The sequence below is a fragment of the Ictidomys tridecemlineatus genome, chromosome 1 (genome assembly GCF_052094955.1).
Source record: "Ictidomys tridecemlineatus isolate mIctTri1 chromosome 1, mIctTri1.hap1, whole genome shotgun sequence".
NCBI classification, from domain to species: Eukaryota; Metazoa; Chordata; class Mammalia; order Rodentia; family Sciuridae; genus Ictidomys; species Ictidomys tridecemlineatus.
Genome location: NC_135477.1, coordinates 126,005,333 through 126,028,311, shown reverse-complemented (window position 1 = coordinate 126,028,311; position 22,979 = coordinate 126,005,333). Strand labels below are relative to the sequence as shown.

The 22,979-nt window shown below is 36.3% G+C and overlaps 1 protein-coding gene and 1 non-coding gene across 2 annotated transcripts in view; both read left to right on the top strand.

Annotated features, from left to right (window-relative positions):
- The first annotated feature begins 788 nt into the window (after nucleotides 1–788).
- Nucleotides 789–22,979, top strand: part of Lars1 (leucyl-tRNA synthetase 1) — a 68,570-nt gene continuing 46,379 nt past the window's right edge. Inside the window, exons 1-7 of the mRNA XM_005324207.4 lie at nucleotides 789–975; nucleotides 11,129–11,247; nucleotides 14,098–14,185; nucleotides 14,559–14,639; nucleotides 17,318–17,455; nucleotides 20,368–20,529; nucleotides 22,114–22,226. Coding sequence (XP_005324264.1) covers nucleotides 970–975; nucleotides 11,129–11,247; nucleotides 14,098–14,185; nucleotides 14,559–14,639; nucleotides 17,318–17,455; nucleotides 20,368–20,529; nucleotides 22,114–22,226 — 707 coding nt within the window. The 5' untranslated portion in view covers nucleotides 789–969. The remainder of the gene's footprint in view (nucleotides 976–11,128; nucleotides 11,248–14,097; nucleotides 14,186–14,558; nucleotides 14,640–17,317; nucleotides 17,456–20,367; nucleotides 20,530–22,113; nucleotides 22,227–22,979) is intronic.
- On the top strand, nucleotides 19,609–19,693 carry Trnaa-ugc (transfer RNA alanine (anticodon UGC)). The gene has a single exon. It is a non-coding gene; the product is annotated as a tRNA-Ala (tRNA).

Here is a 22,979-nt window from a genome sequence, read left to right as displayed (position 1 = left end):
AAGGACACAGTATCTTTATTTATTTATTTTTCTGTGGTGTTGAGGATTGAACCCAGTGCCTCACAAGCGCAAGGAAGGTGCTGTACCACTGAGTTCCAGCTCCAGCCCTCAAGTGCTATATTTTAATAAAAAATAAAACTTTTTGCAATGATGGAAATGTTCTATACCTGCACCATACAGCCACTAGCCACTTGAAATATGGCTTGTGCGACTGAAGAAATATTAAAATTTACTTAATGTTCATTATTTTGAGTTTAACTTGTCACACCTAAGTAGAAACTACTGCATTACACAGATTTGCCTTGGGTGATACTGCTGCTTAAATGGATTAGTTCGGCACGGGAAACAGGTGGAAAAATTTTGGTCTCTAAATCTAAAAATGTAGATTGTTACTAAAAGGCTATAAAATGTCTAAATGTGAGCTGTTGAATGCCACAGACAGTAACTAATATCTATGCATAGTGGTAAGCTATAATTAGCACCTCAGTCAATGAATAGTAATTAACTTCGCATTCTGGCATCCTGACAGACACCCAGCTCGATAGGGTGAAAAGGTTGAAGTCCCTAACTCCACCTCTCCAGCGTCGGCTTGCGGCATCCAGCGATCCCGAACTGCATCATGGGTTTTGTAGTTTACGTGAGCAAACGTAACTTCCGGTGTCACCTCTGAGTGGATCCATTCACGGCTGACTTCCGGTAGTCAGCTGTGTTTTGGGAACTGTAGTCAGCAGGTGCCTATGGGACCGTCGGCTTTCCTGGCTTGGAAACTACACTTCCCGGCGGGCCGTGAAATGCACCCGGCTGTAGTTACTGGTGAACGGGGCGATTGCCTCAGCAGGTGTTAAGTGTGTGCTTTAGTGTCGTGGATGGCCTGGCTTTTCTGAGAGGGAGGGGAAAGGTTGTAACCACTCCTTTGAGGGGATCACCGGGGTCACTGTCGTGGATTTCCAGAGTCGGCTGGGCGGCGCCATGGCTGTGAGTTTGGGCGGGAAGAATCCTCTGGGTCGGGCGCTGGAACCGTGTTGTTCCGTGGCTGGGGACTCTCCATGTGCTGTCCTCTTCGACTCGAGGGGAAAAATGTTTTCCTAAAAGGCTTAAGGCGCAGGTGTTCTGCAGGATTGATTGCCTTTTCTTGCGAGCTGATGAACCAGGAACTGAATGTCTAGCTTTACAGACTATTTGAGTGTCATATGTGAAACATTACTGGATTTTTTGTTCTTTGTTCCTGGGTATCTTTACCACTGAGCTACGTCCCCAGCACCCCCTTTTAAAAATTTTTATTTTGAGGCAGAATCTCGCTAAGTTAATGAGACTGGCTTTCAATTTGCAGTTCCCCTGCCTCGGCCTCCCAAGTCCCTGGGATTACAGGCTTGCGCCATCGCACCCCTACATCACAGGAGCCTTAAAAAGAGGGGTGGACAGACAGGAGTATGTAAGGTCGACTCGCCTTACAACAAAAAATTGAGCGCCTCTCTGTCAGACAAAAATCTTTGTTTTCAGGAACTTTTACGAGCCGTGTTGGCGACATACTAAATTATTTAGAAAAATAGTATATCGGGTGCGGATAATTGATATGGAGAAAAATAGAGTAGAAAGTAGGGCTAGGGGCAATGGCGTGAGAATACAGTTGTATTTTCAATTTATTTTTTGTTCAGGCGATTTAGCCTAGGGGGCGTTTTTACCACTGAATACCACTGAACTACATTCCCAGCCCTTTTTATTTTTATTTTTTTAAAGTTATTTTTTAAGTTGTACGTGGACACAATACCTTTATTTTTATTTATTTACGTGATGCTGAGGATTGAACCCAGTGCCTCACCCCTGCTAGGCGAGCGCTGTACTGCAGACTAACAAACCCAGTCCCTAATTTTTATTTTGAAACGCTGGTTCTCAAAAGTTGCTTATGGCATCGCTAAATTTCCGATGCTGGCTTCGTATTTGCGATCCTCCTTTCTCAGCCTTCTAAGCAGCTGGGATCATAGACGTGTGCCTGCGCTGTTTGCCAAGCAATTTAAAAAGGCTGGTCAAGCAAAGCTTTACTAAGGACGCATCAGGAAAGAGATAAGTGAGCAAGCTTTGCAACTGAAAAAGAGCTTTCCAGGCAGAAACAATAGTGAGGGTTTTATGGCTAAAGGACAGTGATCCAGGGGGAGACATTGTATTCATTCCCTGGTTCAATTTCCAATATTACAAAACAAAACAGAGGTTATCATTGATTACTGGGTTGAGGGGAAAAGGTAGTTAGAGGTAAAACCAAAGATATCAGTAAGAGTTCTGAGTAATCAGTTGAGAGAGGGTGGGTACTTGGGCCAGGATAGAAGTAATAGAAGAAAGAAGAAATGATTGAATTCTAGATATATTCTGAAGGTAGAGCCAATAAGATTTGCTGATGGATTCAATGTTGAAGATTTAGAGAGTTGTGGGAAAAGCAGGGTTTAGTTGGGGGGTGTTTGAGATTGGAGATTCTTTTTTTCAGAACTGTAAAGTTCAGGTTGCTTTCAGGTATTTCAGATGGATTGTTGAGTAGGTATTAGACCTGTGAATTTGAAGATCAGAGGAAAGATGGGGGTCTATTTTCTTTATTTACTGGTACCAGTGTTTGTACCCAGGTTACTTTACCACTGAGCTACATCTTCAGCCCTTTTTTTTTTTTTTTTAAATTTTTATTTTGAGACAGGGTTTCAGTAAGTTGCTGAGGGCTCATTTAATTTGCTGAGGCTGGCCTTGAACTTTCAATCCTGTCAGCTTCCAGAGTTGCAGGCCACCACACCTGGCAATATTGCTTATATTTAAAGCCATGGGACTGAGCAGGGCACAGTGGAGCATGCCTATAATCGCAGCTACTCCACAGGTTGAGGCAGGAGGATTACAAATTTGAGGTCAGTTTCAGCAATGTAGTGAGACCCTGTCTCAAATTAAAAAAATAAAAAAGGACTGAGGGTATAGCCCAGTAATAAAGTGCCCCTAAATGTAATCTCCAGTAATGAAAACAAAGCAAGCCATAGGAGTAGATGAAGTTACCAAGGTATATATACCTTAGTGATTTGGGAGGCTTAGGCAGGAGAAACGCAAGGCCAGCCTCAGCAATTTAGTTGTTAGACCCTGTCTCAAAAATAAAAGGGGTGGGGGATATGGCTCCGTGGTAAAGTGCCCCTGGTACAAAAAAAAAAAAAAAAAAAAAAAGAGCCAATAGAAAAGAGAATGAAGCCAAGTATGGTGACCCATGCCTGTTACCTGTAATCCCAGCAATTTGAGGGGCTGAGGTAAAAGGATTACACATTTGAAGCTAGTCTCAGCAATTTAGGAAGACCCTAAGCAACTTAGTGAGATCCTGTCTCAAAATAAAAAATAAACAAAGTGGTTAAGTGTCTCTGGTTTCAATCCCTGGTACCAGAAAAAAGAAAAATATCCAGGTGTAGTTAGTCATTATTGTATTGAACAATATGCATTTATTTTTTAATTAAAAAGAATTTTTTTTAGTTGTAGATGAAAAATACTTTTTTTTAAAAAAATTTGTTTTTATGTGGTGGGGAGGATTGAACGCTCTGCTACTGAGCCACACAACCCCGGCACTGCCCCTCCCCCCAAACAATATGCATAATTAAAGTCTGAGAATAACTGACCTAGAATAAGGAGGAGTGACAGACTGGCTTCCAGAAATTAGTAACATTGCATGGAATCATTTGAACTTAATTAATTTAAATTAAGATCATTCATTTTGGTTTAGTGATTTCCTTCTGCTACTTCCAGCTGCCCAGGTGAAGGAGCAGAGAAGGTGGATAGGAGAGTTGGGCTTTTGTTAGGTAAGAGCAGGTAAAAGCAGGAGTGATTGTATAGATGTATAAGGGAGGAAAGCGAAGATGTTGGACAAGATGAGGTGGCAAACTAATGATTAATGAGAAAGGGGTCAAAATCCCAATAGAGTTGAATTTTTGCAGTTGGAATTCATGAAGGATCTTCTGTGTGTTATGTTGAAATCTTTTGAAATGATTATGTGGCTATTGAAATCATCAAAATTATGAGATAAGTAGTGTTATAGAGGGTGACAATGACCCAGGAACCAAAAACCTTAAGAAAGGAGGGTGTAAGATAGGTTTTATTTTCTTCATTTGGGTTTGGGGGATTTGTTCTACAATGTGAAATACCCTTAAGTAAAAAGCAGTATTTATATTCATAGAATACCAATTTTCAGTTTACAAAAGTTTCTAGTGTGTAGGAACTATGCTATATAGGGAGCACTGAACAGTTCGACAGGTGACCTGGGTAGAATCTGTTTTGAACTCTACAGCTGGTAAGTGGTGGAACCAGGATGCATGCAGAATTAGAAAAGGATGCAGAAATAGGAATGAGAGGGCTGGGGATGTGGCTTAAGCGGTAGCGCACTCGCCTGCCATCCGTGCGGCCCGGGTCCGATCCTCAGCTCCACATACAAAGATGTGTCCACTGAAAACTAAGAAATAAATATTAAAAAAAAATTCTTTCTTTCTCTCTCTCTCTCTCTTAAAAAAAAATAGGAATGAGAAAATAAAGCACTTTTTCCAGTTTCCTCATTTACTGCCTTGATCTTTGAACTTCAGATTTGTTGTCTTTGAAAGGATAATTGCTTCGTGATTCTGCCCTGCAGAGAACATTTGCTATTGTTTGAAGACACTATTGGTAGTCCCAGCTCAGGGTGTGCTACTAGTTTCTAGTGGGTAGAAGCCAGGGCTGTTTTTAAACATCTTTCAGTGCACTGGACAGCTCTGGAAAACAGTTATCTGGCACAACATTAGTGCCAAAGTTTTAGGAACTCTGATCTAGTTAAATAATGTTTTATTTTTTAAATTTTTATTTTATTTATTTATTTTTTCCTATAGGGGATTGAACCCAGGGGTGCTTTAACATTGTGCTATACCCACAGTCCTTTTTTTACTTTTTATTTTGTGACAGGGTCTCTCTGAATTGCTTAGGTCCTCTATAAGTTGCTTAGGCTGGTTCAAACTTGTGATCCTCTTGCCTTAACCTTCTGAGTAACTGGGATTACAGGCATGGGCCACCACGCCCAGCATTAACATTTTATTATCAATGAAGAAATTGAAGCTCTCATTGATTAAGTGACATGCTCAAGGTTATAGAGCAATTTGGTGCTGAGGCCAATATCAGGTTTCATTATGATTGACCTTTGAGGTACTGGAGACAAGTTATGAGAAGTAGAAAACCCAGAGAACTTTCATGAGTTTAGCATGCTCAATACACGGAAAAGAGTTCTAAATGTTTGGAAGACTATTGCTTTCATACTTTAAGTGGGTGATGTGGTCATTTTTTAAGCAAAAAATGTTTTCATGTAACTTACGAGTCAGTATCATTATTCTTGGCGCTGAGTTGACTATAATGATCTAAAAGTTCCTTCCTGCCGGTTTACAGTTCAATCAGGTGAAAATGTTTTAGGTGTTATTTGATTACTTGTAGAGGAGTCAACTAAAGTTGCTTAAGGAGAAATTTAGTTAACATATGGTGGGAATTTATTTGACCCAGGGCTCCTAGGGTATGAGATACCCCTATACTTCATGAGCCCCAGGAATTTATTTTCTTTGTAGGTTTCTTTTCTGTAAAAATATTAAACTATATTTTAACAACTATATTGTTATGAAGACACATTCATATTATATATTAAAATTTTTTGTTTGACTTTAAAGTTCATGTTTTCTCATGATTTTATAAGAAACTAAAACACTTTCATGAGTCCCTAAATAAGTGGTCTGTTAAGAATTGTACAGGATTTTTTTTTTTTTGTACTGGAGATTGAACCCAGGGGCACTTAACTACTGAGCCTCGCCTCAACTCTTTTTTTTTTTTTTTTTAAAGATAGAGGAGAGAGAGAGAGAGAGAGAGAGAGAGAGAGAGAGAGAGAGAGAGAGAATTTTTAATATTTATTTTTTAGTTCTCGGCGGACACAACATCTTTGTTTGTATGTGCTGCTAAGGATTGAACCCGGGCTGCACACATGCCAGGCGAGCGCGCTACCGCTTGAGCCACATCCCCAGCCCCCTCGCCCCAACTCTTTATATATTTTATTTTGAGGCAGGGTCTCGCTGAGTTGCTGAGGCTGTTGTCGAACTTGGAATCCTGCCTCAGCCTCCCAAATTGCTAGAATTATGGGCATGCACCACTTATTTTTTTTTTTTTTGGATATCAGGATTGAACTCAGGACCACTCAACCACTAAGCCACATCCCCGGTCCTGTTTTGTATTTTATTTAAAGACAGAGTCTCACTGAGTTGCTTAGTGCCTTGCTTTAGCTGAGGCTGGCTTTGAATTCACAATCCCCTATCTTAGCCTCTTGAGCTTCTGGGGTTACAGGTGTGACCCCCGTGCCAGGTGTGCCACTACTTTTATATGGGCTGGGGTAGAAGAAAGTGACTTACTTTCTTATACCCCAAACTCCTTTGCCAGAACCCAGTCACATATTTGTAATCTAACTGAATTTGCCTGGAAACCTAGAAAAATGTATTTAAATTGCTTTTACTGTACCCTAAGTAAGACTGGGTTTCGTTTCTTTTTTTTTTTTAAATATTTATGTTTTAGAAGTAGTTGGCCACATATCTTTATTTTTATGTGGTGCTGAGGATCGAACCCAGGGCCTCGCATGTGCTAGAGAGTGCTCTACTGCTGAGCCACAATCCCAGCCCCTGGATTTCTGTTACTAAGGATGAAGGGGAGGAATGGATGTTGTACAGGCAACCTGTTGTCACTGCCATAGTGTATTTGAGTAAGGTAGCCCTTGTATATTAGGATTGAAAACAGGGTTTTGTATATCTGAGACTAGAGAGACTATTTGTTAAGTTTTTTGGTGGGCTGGGAATGTGGCTCTGGTAGAGTACTGGCCTGTCATGAACAAGACCTGGGGTTACTCCCCAGTAGCTTCCGCCTGCCAATGTTGTTTTGCAGTGTAAATCAGGATGTAAATGAAAAGGTGACTGGTAGCAGCAGTGGAAAGAAATGAACAGGTGCTGGGGCTTACTCTTTCTGGGAAAAGGAAATCCTTATGTAACCATACTTAGTCTATATTTCTTAGTACCTTGATTCAAATGTGTAACCCAGTACCTAGTCCATGTTATTTCTTTATGGCCATAATATAAAAAAATTGGAATTCACTTTTTTTATTCAAATATTTACCAAGGGCTTACTATAATGTGAACATTGAGGATATACTGAGAAGCAAGACAGAGTTCTTACCATGAAGAAACTTATAGTCTGATGGGGGAAACATTAGGACCACTATGTGATTAGTGCTAGCATAGGGCACATATTGATAGGAACGTATTAAGAGGGATTTTGTGGGCTGGGGCTGTAGCTCAGTGGCAGTGCACTTGCCTAGCAAGTGTGAGGCACTGAATTCGATCCTCAGCACCACATAAAGAAATAAATAAAAGCATGCTGTCCATCTACAACTATAAAAAAAATAAAAATAAAAAGGGATTTTGTGAACTTTTGGGGAATTGAGGCAGGTAATAGCTGAGACCTGAAGGATGACATAGCGAAACAAATAGATCCAAGCAGCATGAATAGCTTAAACAAGGGCCCAGAGGTGAGAGGCAGCATGACAACTTTGGGGAAATGCAGATGGTCTAATAGGCCCAGAGTGGGTGAGAGGTGAGAGGGGGAAAGAGGCTTGTCAGAGATGAGACAAGAAGGGCCTTGAACACAAGGTTTAAAAGTATGAACTTTATCTGAAGAGCAATAGAGAGAGCCTCTAGAGGGGAATTGACTTGATCAAATTTGAGTTTTGATTTCTACACATAGCAGTTATGATGTGATCAGGATTTAAAGAAACATTAATTTACTTGTTACTTTTATTTTCCTTTGTTTTTGTTATACTCATGACTTTTTCAAATTATGGAATGCTTTTATATTTCCTCTCTGCTTTTAAGGCAAGGCTTTTAATTTTATTTATTTATTTATTTTTTTTTTAAAGAGAGAGGGGGACAGAGAGAGAGAGAGAATTTTAACATTTATTTATTTTTTCTTAGTTCTCGGCGGACACAACATCTTTGTTGGTATGTGGCGCTGCTGAGGATCGAACCCGGGCCGCAGGCATGCTAGGCGAGCTCGCTACCGCTTGAACCACATCCCCAGCCCCAAGGCTTTTAATTTTAAATCCATCATTTCAACTCCTTATAAGCTGATATTTTGTTTTTCTGTTGCTTAGACTTGTCTTTGATCTTACACATGCTTAAAAATAAAACATAGTAAATCATTCTTCGATTTAAATAAAATGAAAAAACAGTCGACAAGTTTATAGTAGAATCTTTCTTAATTTTAATACTACAATCTTGTGCAACATAATGATGTTTCAATGACAGACTGCATGTAGGTGATGGTCCCATAAGATTATATGTAAACTAGTGATGTCATAGTTATCTTATTTTGTTTAAGTATACTCCACAAAGTTTACACAATAATGAAATTGCCTAAGAATGCATTTCTCAACATGCATTCCCATTATTTTAAATAACATGTAAAATTATTAGTTATTTTTATTATAAAAGATATAAAGAAGATTTAAGACAGTTATTTTAGGTGTTTTTGATTGCACAGAATTTCTCTGTATAATGCTTCATAATCCTTTAAAATAGCTGTCTAAGAATGCAGTATATCTGTGATGTGATAAGAAGGTTTTTTTTGGTGCTAGGGATTGAACTCTGGGGACTTAACCACTGAGCCACATCCCCAGCCTTTTTTAATTTCTTATTTTGAGACAGGGTCTTTCTAAATTGTTGAGGCTAGCTTTGATGCATAGGAAGCATTTATTAAATTGCTGTGTGCCAGGGCAGAGGAAAGACATGATTTAAAGGAGACTGAGATCCAGATGTTGGTTAACTTGGTGATGGCAGCCATCTTGTGATTTGTAGAAGTGTAAGTAGAAGCCAGGTATTTTCTCATTTGGAAATGCTGCAGAATCTGGAAATGGTAGTATGTAAGAAGCATAAGAAAGCCAGGTATGGTGGCATATGCCTGTAATCCCAGTGACTTCGAAGTTCGAGGCCAGAGGATCTCAAGTTTGGGCCCAGCTTTGGCAATTTAGATACTATCTCAAAATAAAAAATAAGAAGGTCTAGGGATGTAGCTCAGTAGAAGGGTGTCTCTGGCTGGGTTCAATCCCCAGAATCCCCCCCCTCCCCCAAAAAGTAGAAGAAAATATAATTTTGGTTCAAATTTATACTAGACAATAAAACCATAGAAACTAATATTAATTTTTCAAAACAGAATTAGATTTGTGTCTGGCCCATTGTTATTGAGTTTTCACACGTGATTGTTCTCTAAGTCTGTGTTCTACTTGCTGTTAGCAGCTAATTCACTTTCTTTTTTTTTTTTTTTTAGAGAGAGTGAGAGAGGAGAGAGAGAGAGAGAGAATTTTTAATATTTATTTTTTAGTTCTCGGTGGACACAACATCTTTGTTGGTATGTGGTGCTGAGGATCGAACCCGGGCCGCACGCATGCCAGGCGAGCGCGCTACCTCTTGAGCCACATCCCCAGCCCCACTAATTCACTTTCATAGAGAAAAATAAACTACAAATTAAGTTCTTACCCTTTTTTCCCCAAGGTGGAATGATTTTCCGTGTTGTTTTTTTTTTTTTAAAGAGAGAGTGAAAGAGGAGAGAGAGAGAGAGAATTTTTAATATTTTTTTTTAGTTCTCGGCGGACACAACATCTTTGTTGGTATGTGGTGCTGAGGATTGAACCCGGGCCACACGCATGCCAGGCGAGCGCGCTACCGCCTGAGCCACATCCCCAGCCCCTTCTGTGTTCTTTTATTTTCATCCAATAGTGGTTTAAGGGATGATGGGATGTTGCCTGGTAGGTCCAGTACACCAAGAGACTTATTATTTTCTGTTTAATTTAAGATTAGCAGTCTATGAAGCATTTTAGAGAGAAGTTCTTCATTAGTGCTTCCCTAAAAAAAATATAGGTGACTAATCCTTCCTCAGCCTCTACCCACTGGGACCCAACATCCACCTTTGGTGGGCATAATTGCAGCTTGGCAAGCAGACAGGACTCTATCCTATATTTTGTTAAGTATTTCTATATTTTAACTAAATAAATAGGAACATTTGGTGACAGTGTTACATTGTAGTATCCAATTTAAAAAAATATTTCAAAAGGTTTTTACATATGTAATTTTTTATTCTTTTAAAGATTTGAAGTGGACAGATCATGATAACCCTAATTTATTTATTTATTTATTTATTTTTTCCTGCATGAGTAAAACTTTATTTTATGTGTTCTGAGGGTAGAGAACACAGCTTAGGTAAAAAAAAGTTTTTTTTGAGATGCCATGCACAATCTGAGTAGTCCCATGATCCAATTCTCTGACCTGTTTTTTAAAAGTTTGAAGTTGTTTTAACTGATATGTAAAAACATAAAAATTATGCATATTAACACATAATAATGGGGTACTATGTGGTGTTTCAGTACACTTGTGCATTGCAATCAGGTTAAACATACCTATCTCCTCAACACTATTTTGTGGCAAAAACATTAAAAATTGTCTTTTTTTAGGTTTTTGAGATATACAGTACCCAGTTGCTATCTATAGTCACTTTATTGTGCAATAAACACTGAAACTACTTACTCTTATGTAATTGTAACTTAGTATCCATTGATTGATCTCTCCTTATTCTTCCTTCAACCTACTCTTCTTGGCCTTTGGCACCTGCTATTTTACTCTCAATTTCTCTTCTTTATCATTATCAATTTTATTTTTTTTTTTTGTGGTACTGGTACTAAACTCAGAGGTGTTCTACCACTGAATTTATTCCTAGTCCTGTTTACTCTTTATTTTGAGTTAGGGACGTATTAAGTTGCCAAGGCTAGCCATGAACTTGTCATTCTCCTGCCTCATCCTTTGAAGTGAGTGGGATGACAGGTGTGAGCCAGTGTGCCTGGCTACTCTCAATTTCTCAGAGATCAGTAACTCTAATTTTTAGTCTTGTTCATTTACATTTCAAGATAACCATGGGAAAAATGGATCTATCAGTGAGCAGCTCAGTTCTGTGTGAATCCAATCCCCTCCCCCCCTTTTTTTCTTTTTAAATCAATCCTGCTGAAGTGTATAGTGGATTATTCTATTTCTTTTGTGTTTAATAGGAAAGAAAAGGAACAGCCAAAGTAGACTTTTTGAAGAAGATTGAGAAAGAAATCCAACAGAAATGGGATACTGAGAAAGTATTTGAGATCAATGCATCTGATTTAGAAAAGCAGACCAAGTAAGTATCATTTGTGAAGTTCTGTACATCAATGTGCAGATGTGGAAAAGATAACAAACTGTGTGAAATGTCTGAAATGGGCTAAAGGACATGACTTCCACTTTCTGCCTTCAAATTAAAATCTTCTGTGGAATTCTTAGAGATTTTTCTACATAACTGTGTGTGTGTGTGTGTGTGTGTGTGTGTGTTTTATTTTTTTTGGTGGTAATGGGGATCTAACTCGGGCTCCTCTCACATCCTAGGCAAGCAAGCATTCTACCACTGAGCTATATCTACCCCCTCACCCCGCCTCTAAACTTCTATTTTTCATATTCAGATAAGGGAGGAGTTTTATCTTTACTTATAAAGTGAAGTTATTCCTAGAGACTCATAGTGATAATTATCTCCAAAGACACAAAATAAATGTTTGAAGGGTTTCTGTATTTGAGGATCTTATTTCATAATTTTTTATTGTCTTGATGCTAAGATGATTTTAAGATGTTAGATAGTGATACGATATTGGGTAAAAACAAAAACATAATGTCCCTTTGAATATTGCCATAATAAACCTATGCATCAATTATAAGATGTATTCCAACTTCAAATATGTTGAAATATGTAAATATATTCTTCAAATTGAAGAAACACAGCAATAACTATAACAATGATAGTAGCTAACACTGAAGATTTACTTGCTAGGAAACACTCTGGTTTTTACATGTATATTCTTATTTAATCTTATTCTAACTCTTTAAGGTAAATAATTAACAAAATAATTTTAGTTGTATTTGTACATAATAACTTTATTTTTCTATGTGGTACTGTGAGAATCAAACCCAATGCTTCACACTTGCTAGGCAAGCACTCTATCACTGAGCCACAACCGCAGTCCAGTAAATAATTAAAAAAAAAAAATTTTTTTGGGGGTATTTTTTAGTTGTTGATGGACCTTTAGTTTATTTATTTATATGCAGTGCTGAGATTTAAACCCAGGGCCTCACATGCCAGGCAACTGCTCTACCACTGGGCCACAACCCTAGCCCTTTTTTTTTTTTTTTTTTTTAAAATCTCTATTTTGCAGATGAAGGAACAGAGACTAAGTAACCAGCTCAGGATTGCATAGCTAGGAATTCACGAGGTCTGGGCTTGTTTTAGAATTTTCTAATTCTAAAGTGTATATTCCTTGCTACGTAACTAACTTTAATAGAATATATATTGTATTTTTTAAGAGAAAAAATACCAAAATACAGTTTCTGATGTTATACTTTAAACTATAATATTACTATATTATACTATATTACTATAAATAAACTGTATTTTGGTTTTAGAATTTAGTCAACTTTAAGGTATTGAAAGTTATCAAAAGTTGGTGCTGGGGATGTAGCTCAGTTGGTAGAGTGCTTGCCTTGCATGCACAAGGCCCTGGGTTCAATCCTCAGCACTCTCCCTGCGCACCCCGCCTCCCACCAAAAAAAAAAAAAAAAAAAAAAAGCCCTCTGAAAGTAATCAAAAGTGAAGTGAAGCTGGGCGTGGTGACAGATGCCTGTAATCCCAGAAACTCAGGAAGCTGAGACAGGAAGATTGTAAGTTCAAAGCCAGCCTCAGCAATAGTAAGGCTCTAGAGAACTTAGTGAGACCCTGTCTCTAAATGCAATACAAAATAGGGCTGAGGATGTGGTTCAGTGATCAAGAGCCTCTGAGTTCAATCCCCAGTACCCACCCCTCAAAGAAAAATGAAATGAAAAAGCCGATTTGTTCAACAAAAGAGAATGACCTGTGGGTGTGTGTATTAGTGCTGAGGAAACTAAGTAATAAAATGTTGAGTGAAAAAAATCAAATAATAGAAGTCTATAAAATATACCATGTTTTATATAAAATCCACAAGAGTAAAGCTAAATGATATATTATTTATGGACATGGATATATATGTAAACTCTTCAAAAGAAAGGGAATGATATAAACAAATTTCAGGATATTGATTATCCCTGGTGGAAAAAAGTGGGGAGGAACACACAGGTCGTAGTATCAGTGGGTTTAAAACTTGGATAGTGCATTTACAAATGCGGCATAGCATATATAAGTTTTTTGTTCCTTTTAGTTTATATAGTGTAGCATATATATGCTGTACAGCATATGTATGTTAGATGTAATTCATGAGGAAAAATAAATGTCACATAATAAACAGCATTAAAAAGGTGTTTTTTAAAATAAATCCATCACATATATTTTATAGGGTGTTTTATTTTACTTAAGGGACTTTGAATTGCTTTATATATGTCTAATGAATACAATCTTATTTAATTAGTAAAATATTAAATTTATACAGATTTCCTAAGAGTATTAAATTTTTTAAATTAAATAATGTATTTTAGCTTAAGTTACACCTCTGGTATCTGCTACAAGATATTTATTTTTGCTTTTTCACCCAGCTAAAGATGTTTATATCTTTTTCCTTTCTTGGTACCAGGGTGCTGGCAGCCTTTACCACTGAGCTACAGTCCCAGCCCTTTTTATGTTTTGAGACAGGACCTTTCTGAGTTTCTTAGGGCCTTACTAAATTCCTGAGGTTGGCCTCAGGCTTGTAATTCTCCTGCCTCAGAGACTTGAGTTAATGAGATTACAGGTGTGTGCCATCATACCTAGCCAAAGATGTTTATTTCTTAGTAGTTACCTACAAATGTATTCTTTGAAAATCAAAAGCGAGTTTCAGTTTTAGAGAGCTTTTAATCTCTGGATTTATAAATTTTCTTTTAAATAACTAAAATTTAACACATTATTTATATTAAACATTTTCTACACCCCATCCCTCATTGTAAAAGAAACTTGGCATTTTCATTTCTGAACTTTATTTTTTACATGATTGTTTTACAGCAAGGGCAAATACTTTGCAACCTTCCCATATCCATATATGAATGGCCGTCTGCATTTGGGGCACACATTTTCTTTATCCAAGTGTGAGGTAAAGCTTCTTCTACATTTAAATAATGGAATAGAATCCTTAATAAATAATATTTTGAAGAAAATGGCATATGTAGAAATTGCTTCTTGTTTAAAAAAACTTAGAATTCCTTAATTTTAAACATAATTTTCATGTTTAGTTGATGTAATTTTTATATTTAATTTTCATATGTGTGTATTTGTGCAAGGTTCTAAGCATGTATGCATGTAACAAAATAGCAAAAACGACAGTGCATTAGAATTTTGGAATGACTAAAATCTAACTGGTGTTCTAAAGAAAGATAAGAATAAAACTGAAGTTCTTCATGAAAAATTAGCATTTTGTATTTGTGTCTCATGTATACAGTAATTTAAATTTAATTTTCTTTCTATAGTTTGCAGTAGGGTACCAGAGATTAAAAGGAAAAAGCTGTCTGTTTCCCTTTGGTTTGCACTGTACGGGGATGCCTATTAAGGTAAGATTGCTTATAGGATTGGTTTTTACTTATTTTAGTTTAGAGCAAATACTAATTTCCAATTCAGGAGCTTGATATAGGATTTTCAAATACTGCTATATTAAAATGCTTTGTGAAATGAGTTGAGTTTATTATAGTGAAGATTAATTGAAAAAAACTTTTGAAGCCACATCCAGTAGTGATGCATGCCTAAAATCTCAGTGATTCTGGAGGCTGAGTATCACAATTCTGAGGCCAGCCTTGGCAACTTACAAAGATCAATCAATACATATATACATACACAGTATCATTTGAAAGAGTACTTAAATAAAAGGTATACACTAAAGTCTAAGTGATTTTTCTTTTGCTGTTTTTTAATATCTTATATATTCATGTCTATTTTTTTTTTTTTAAGAGAGAGTGAGGAGAGAGAGAGAATTTTAATATTTTATTTCTTAGTTTTCGGCAGACACAACATCTTTGTTTGTATGTGGTGCTGAGGATCGAACCCAGGCCGCACTCATGCCAGACGGGCACACTACCGCTTGAGCCACATCCCCAGCCCCTCTTTCTCTTTTAAAAAATTTTTTTTAGTTGTCAATGGACCTTTATTTGTTTACATGTGATGCTGAGAATCGAACTTAGTGCCTCACATGTGCTAGGCAATTGCTGTACTACAGAGCTACAACCCTAGCCCTAAATTTTTTTAAATAAATAAAATAAAAGTCCATCTCTTTTTTTTAATGAAACTTTTATTTATTTATTTTAAATATTTATATTTTAGTTGTAGTTGGACACAATATGTTTATTTTATTTATTTATGTGGTAGTGAGGAAAGAACCCAGGGCATCACACATGCCAGGCAAGTGTTGTATCCCCTAATTTATGGCAAGTTTTTTAGCTGTCCTAAGAAGTCCTTCTGGGTGGATTATTTTTCTTTTATGGGTCACCTGTTGTATTAGCTTTCTTTAATTTGGGTTAAATACTCTGGCAAGAATTTTACATTTCCCCCTATATCTATCAAAAAGCATATAATTGGTTGTTTTTCTTATTTTAATAATAACAAGTTAATACCACACAGATTTCTTCCTTCTAAAAGTGACATTTTCCCTTTATAATTAAAAAGTAATCTTTGGGGCTATACTTTGAGAACCTCTGAATATCCTGTTACTTAGTAACGAAGTGGATATAGTATTTTTTGATGATTTTTATCTGTATTAATTATTGTATTGGTGGTTGCAAAATGGTCATTTTGGTGTTCTTTTTAATAACTGAAGCTCTTCTGAATTTAAGTGCTCTCTCTCTCTTTTTTTTTTTTTTTAAATTTGGTCCTAGGGATTGAATTCAGGGGTAGTTTGCCACTGAGCTACATGCCCCAGCCTTTTTATTTTTTGAGACAGGGCCTTGCTAAGTTGCTGAGGCTGGCTTTGAATTTGGAATCCTGCCTCGGCTTCCCAAATTGCTGGGATTATAAGCAATTAAAAACAGAGGAGGTGCCACCATGCCTGGTACCTTCTCTGTTTTTAAAATTTTCAATTGTATGTATATATTTTTCTCATAACTGTAATGCTGCTTAGTTTCATCTTTGTTTTTTTTTTATTTTTTTGTTTTAATTACTTACACATGACAATAGAATGCATTTATGCGTTTTGATATATCATACATAGATGGGATATAATTTCTCATTTTTCTGAATGTACATGTTGTAGAATCATATTGGGCAAGCATCATCTTTGTTTTCTTTTTAATATTTTTTGTAGTTGTAGATGGACAGAACACCTTTATTTATTTATTTATTATTTTTATGTGGTGCTGAGGTTCAAACCAAGTGCCTCATGCATGGTAGGCAAGCGTTCTGCCACTGAACTATACCTCCAGCCCTCATCATTTTCTTTTTTTAAAAATTTTTTTTATACCTTTATTTTGTTTGTTTATTTTTACGTGGTTCTGAGGATTGAACCCAGCGCCTCGAATGTGTAGGTGAGTGCTCTACTGCTGAGCCACAACCCTAGCCCTCATCTTTGTGTTTGCCAGTGGACTCATTATGAAATAATTGGAAAGAGTTGGGGCAGAAAGCCCAGATTCAAATGCTAGTTTTTTAGCTTGCTAGTTTTATAATCTTTCTTAAATCACTTTATTTCTTAGTGTCTTTTTTCTAATTTAGTACCTGTCCTGTCTACCTAGCAAATTGATCATGGTAAATAATGAACCATAGAAATTTAACTCTCACTACAAATATAATTATCTTTTTGTTCTTCTTTTTTTTGGTGTTGGGGATTGAATCCAGGGCCTTTTTCATGTGAGGGAAGCACTCTACCAACTGAGCTATATCCCCAGCCCCACAAATACAGTAATCTTTAGATACAGTAATCATTTAAATGATGCTGTTATTAGTATTTAAAGTAACATTATGTTTTATATATATTTGTTCTTCTCATGCCTAGCATATACTGTACAACATTGAGTATTCTGAGTGTTGAATAAATGCTTGCTGAGGTAATCAACAAAAAAACTAATTTAATTTATAAATTAGTGAATTTTGAAGTACGTGATTTGTCTTATTTCAGTTTTCTGTGATGATCTACATATGTATATTGCAAAATATTCAGAAAGTGTCAGTTTTGATTGGCTATAGAAACAACAGATACTCATTATTTCCTTGAATTTTGAACTTTACCATCTCTAATTTTGGGTTATAGGCATGTGCTGACAAGTTGAAAAGAGAAATAGAGCTGTATGGTTGTCCCCCTGATTTTCCAGATGAAGAAGAGGAAGAGGAAGAAATCAGTATTAAAACAGAGGATATAATAATTAAAGATAAAGCTAAAGGAAAAAAGGTTTGGTGGTTGTTGATATTTATGTTGAAGTTTTGTATTTGTGTATTTATTTGTGCATTCTCTTATTAGCACATTACCTGGCACATAAAATGTAATTTTAAAGAAGTATAAAATTAAAAATTTGTCTTTATTGCTTTTTTCTTTCCACTTTCTTTTAAAATATTTTTAGATTTACAGGAGTTGAAAGATAGTACTTAGTTCTCTTATAATCTGCAACCAGTTTTCTAGTGTTACATTTTAACTATGATATAATCCTCAAAACTAAGGAATTAATGTTAGTCCAGTATTATTGGGTAAACTATAGATAAACTTAAAAACTCAAATCGTTTGAATTGAATTTTGTGTTTTAAAAAATTATTTTTGTTGGTGTTGTAGATGGACAGAATACTTTTTATTTTATTTATTTTTATATGGTGCTGCTGAACATTGAACCCAGTGCCTCACATGTGCTAGGCAAGCATTCTCCCACTGAGCTACAACCCCAGCCCACTTTAGTTTAAAAAAAAAAAAAAAAAAAGTCCTTTTCTGTTCTAAGGTCCAATATAGGCTACCACATTGCATTTGGTTATTATGTCTCAGTACATCTCCTTAGTCTCCTCTGTCTTTATTGTCTTCTATGATTTTTGATGTAAAGAGTATTCTTCAGATAGATAATTTAGGGACAGTCTTTTTTTGTTGTTGCTATAACAGAATACCACAAATTGGATGATTTATAATGATCAGAAACTTATTGGGTCACAGTTGTGGAGACTGGGACGTCCTAGATTAAAGGGCCAGGATCTTGTGAGGGTCTTCTTGCTATGTCATTCATGATGGAAAGGCAATTAGATAGCAGAAGAGAGAGAGTAAGCAAATGTGTGCAAGAGGGGGACAAATTTGTCCTTTTATTTATAAAGAACCCTCTCCTGTGATAATGACATTAATACATTCATGAGGACAGAGCTCTCATGGCCTATAACCTCTTAAAGGTTCCAATTCCTTTTTTTTTTTTTTTTAGTTGTAAATGGATCTTTTATTTTATTTATTTATATTTAGTACTGAGAATTGAACCCAGGGCCTCACACATGCCAAGCAAGTGCTCTACCACTGAGCCATAACCCCAGCCCCAAGTTTCCAACTCTTAATAGTGTTAAAAGGGGATTAAGTTTCTAACACATGCTTTGTGGGGCACATTCACATTCAAATCCCATCATAGACTGGTTTGCAATTTGGGTTTGTCTGATTTTTTTTTTTTTATTGTTTAATTGATATTACTGATTATTGGAAAGAATACTAGAGAATTCATGTATTCTTCTCAATGCATTATGTCAGCAAGTAGTAGATAATATGTTTGGTGAAATTAACTTTTGTTATGGTGGTGTCTGCCAGGTTTTTCTCCTTTAAAGATTTCATTTTTTTTTCTTTTTATAATTATGTATTTTGGGAGAGTTAATTTGAGGCTAAACATTTACTCATTAACATTAGCATTCATCACTGGATCTTGCTTGTAATAGTGTTCTAGTGCTGATTTTCTGTTTTCCTCTTTTTGTATTATTTAGAATTCTTCTGAGAGGAATATTTGTCCTTTTCCCCTAATTTACTTATTTATTCAATCTTTTTTATTTTATATCAGTGTGGATTTATATTTTATTCTTTAGGTAATAATCTAAATTGTCAAGGTTTTATGTGTTTGTATGTTGTGGTGGTTATTATTTTTCAAATTGTTCTAGTTTTGGCCATTGGAAGTTTGTTTTTTGGTATAGGGATTGAACCTAGGGGCGCTTAGCCACTGAGCCATCCCAAGCTCCATTTTATATTTTAGAGACACGGTTGTTGCCTAGGCCCTTGCTAAGTCACTGAGGCTGGCTTTGAACTCGAAATCCTCCTGCCTCAGCCTCCTAAGCCACTGAGATTACAGGTGTGCACCATTGTCCTGGGCCATTAGAAATTCTTTTAAGTTGATTCCTGTATCCATTTGACACTCCTCATCTTTCCTTTTTTTATTATATATTTGTTACTTTTTATTATTATTAGTTTTTCTTTTGTTGAATTAGGGGTTGAATCCAGAGGCCCTCTACTATGTGTGAGACACTGGGTTCTATTCTCAGCACTGCATATAAACAATAAAAATAAAAGTCCATCAACAACTACAAAAGTATTAAAAAAAACGGGGAGGGGGGCTGGAGATATAGCTCAGTTGATAGAGTGCTTGCCTTGCATGCAAAAGGCCCTGGGTTCAATCCCCAGAACTGCCCCCCACCCCAAAAAAGGAAATGGGTAGAGTCATATTTCTACCATTGATCTATAGGTCAATTTCATCACACTCAAAAGTCCCTTGTGCTGTCTTAATAGATGTTTATTTTAATTTGACCTCCTCTAACCCTGGGCATTTAGTTGCCTTTTTGATATTGGTAAATTCTGAGAAGGGAGAAAACTCTTGGTAGTAGCTTATTTATAGCTAAAACAAAACTAACATAAAAGAAGTATGTTGTATTAGAAGACAGGAAACAGAAAGTTTGGGACTGAGAGCTTACCTTCATGACTGGTAGTTCTTTGTCCATCTATTTAGTTACCATTGATATTAGTGTCTTGATAAATATCTTGACTGTATAGTTCTATAGACAAAATAGTACACCTAACTTCTGCAATGTTCTGGATGTATCAGCATTGTTTTGGAATTTAGAAAATCACCAAATTAGATTATTCAGTTAAAATTACTCTGGTCCTGGGGCTGGGATTGTGGCTCAGTGGTAGAATGCTTGCTTCACATGTGTGAAGCACTGGGTTCGATCGTTAGCACCACATAAAAATAAATAAATAAAATAAGGTATTGTGTCTATTTACAACTAAAACAATCTTAAAAATAAAAATTTGCTCTGTTAAGTAGTTGTTGGTTATTATTTGATGGAGTTTGTTTTTGCCTGTGTTTTCAGAGTAAAGCTGTTGCTAAAGCTGGATCTTCTAAATACCAGTGGGGCATTATGAAATCCCTTGGATTGTCTGATGAAGAGATAGAAAAGTTTTCTGAAGCCGAACATTGGCTTGATTATTTCCCACCACTGGCTATTCAGGATCTAAAGAGAATAGGTTTGAAGGTATGCCGATCACTTTCATAGTTGAAGAATATATAAGAAAGCATTTATATTTAAGTTATTTTAAAAGATTTGGATTAACTCTTACATTTGGAATAATATTTGCTGCCTGCATGCCACTAAAGAATTGTACTGTTTTTCATTTGAGCATTGAAGCACTTTAATATTTGTCTTAGTGGAATGTATCCTAGTATGTTAACAATGATTAGAAAGGGGCTCTACTGGCCAGGCACAGTGGCATAAGCCTGTAATCCCAGGGGCTCTGGAGGCTGAGACAGGAGGATTTCGAGTTCAAAGCCAGCCTCGGTAATTTAGGGAGGCGCTAAGACACTGTGAGACCCTGTCTCTAAATAAAATACAAAATAGGCTGGGGATGTGGCTTTGTGGTTGAGTACCCCAGAGTTCAATTTCTGGTACCAAAAAAAAAAAAAAAGAAAGGAGGTCTACTAAAAACACATGAAGAGCTGGGCATAGTGTCATGCTCCTGTAATCCCAGTGACTTGGGAGGCTGAGGCAGGAGCATTGCAAGTTGGAGACCAGCCTCAAAAATTTAGCAGGACACTAAGCAACTTAGCAAGACCCCATGTAAAATAAAAAAGGTTGGGGATGTTGTGCAGTGGTTAAGCGCCCTTGGGTTCAATCTCTCGAACACAAAAGCAAACCACAGACATGAAGAAGCCAAAGATTAACTCGAATATTTAGGAATGCTATATTATTTAACTGTTTCTTCTTTAATTTATTATTGTTTCTGTGTTTGTTAATATGTAAGTGTGTTTAAAACATTTATTAAACTTGTCATTGTGGTAATTGAGATTTTATATATATATATATATATTTTTTTTTTTTTTTGGTGTCACACATTTCAGAATCCTTAAGTCTGAATAGTGCTTATGTTAATTAACATTATTTCAGTACCCTAAATATTCAGGCAGGACTTTGCCTGAAAGGTTTAGTCCTACTTCTTTCAATTAAACAGATCCCTTTAGCAGCAACCATCTTCAGCTTTCACAATTCATTGGTACTCTGAACCCAGGGCCTTGTGTATGTGAGGCAAGCACTCTACCAATTGAACTATATCCCCAGTCCTGATATGTTATTTTAATAAGTATAATTTGAAATTTTTTTTTTAATAGTTGACATAAGGGGCTGGGGTTGTGGCTCAGAGGTAGAATGCTTGCCTGCTGGGTTCGATCCTCGGCACCACATAAAAATAAAATAAAGATGTTGTGTTCACCAAAAACTAAAAAAATAAATGTTTACAAAAATAGTTGACATAATTCCTTTTTTTTTTGTGGTACTGGGGATTGAACCTAGAGATGCTTAACCACTGAGTCACATCCCCATCCCTTTTTGTATTTTGTTTTGAGACAGGGTCTTGCCAAGTTGCTTTGGCACTTGCTAAGTTCTGAGGCTGGCTTTGAACTTGGGATTCTCCTGCTTCAAACTCCCAAATTGCCCAGCTTAATAGTTGATGTAATTCCAAGTTGGGGGAATAAAGGGTAGAAGAGTAAATAATTGAATTGTAGGAATTCTTTTAAAATTTTTGGAAATTTCTCAAAAATTACCCTTTCTTTTCTCCTTTTATAGGTTGACTGGCGTCGTTCCTTCATTACCACTGATGTTAATCCTTACTATGATTCATTTGTCAGGTGGCAATTTTTAACATTAAGAGAAAGAAACAAAATTAAATTTGGGAAGCGGTGAGTTTGATATCCTTTATAGAAAAGTAAAAATCATATAATTCTTGTTTTACAATTCAGTCCATAGGCTACTTTTTTTTTCAAGTGGTGAGGAGGATTGAACACAGAAGTATTCTACCTCTGAGCTACATCCTAGGGGCCTTTTTAAATTTTATTTTAAGGCAGGATTTTGCCAAGTTGCCCAGAGAGGACTTGAACTTGTGATCCTTCTGCCTTAGCCTCCTAAGTATCTGGGAGCTGCTGTGTCTAGCCTGTCCTTTTACTTTTCATAATTTTTTTTCTTTTTTTCTCTTGTATCTTTTTTTTTTCTTTTTCTCTAACCAGTGTCTTAATTTTCTTGTGCTGCTTTGTATTTGTGACAGATAGAACCAGGGAAAAGAGAATTATTGGCTTTTATGATGTTATTAAAAAGATTCCTGTCGAAACAGAAAAATGATGATTTTATTTCTGTTTTAGTTTGTATTTTTTTTTTTGGTAAGGGGGAGGCGGCTACTGGGGATTGAACTCAGGAGCACTTGGCAGTAAGCCACATCCCCAGCCCTATTTTGTATTTTATTTAGAGACAAGGTCTCATTGAAGTTGCTTAGCACCTTGCTTTTGCTGAGGCTGGCATTGAACTCACGATCCTCCTGTCTCAGTCTCCTAAGCTACTGGGATTATAGGAGTGTGCCACCATGCCCAGCTTAGTTTATATTTTTGTTCCATAAATTAAGATTCTTTTTTGACTATGTAGATTAAATAAAAGCTATTTGC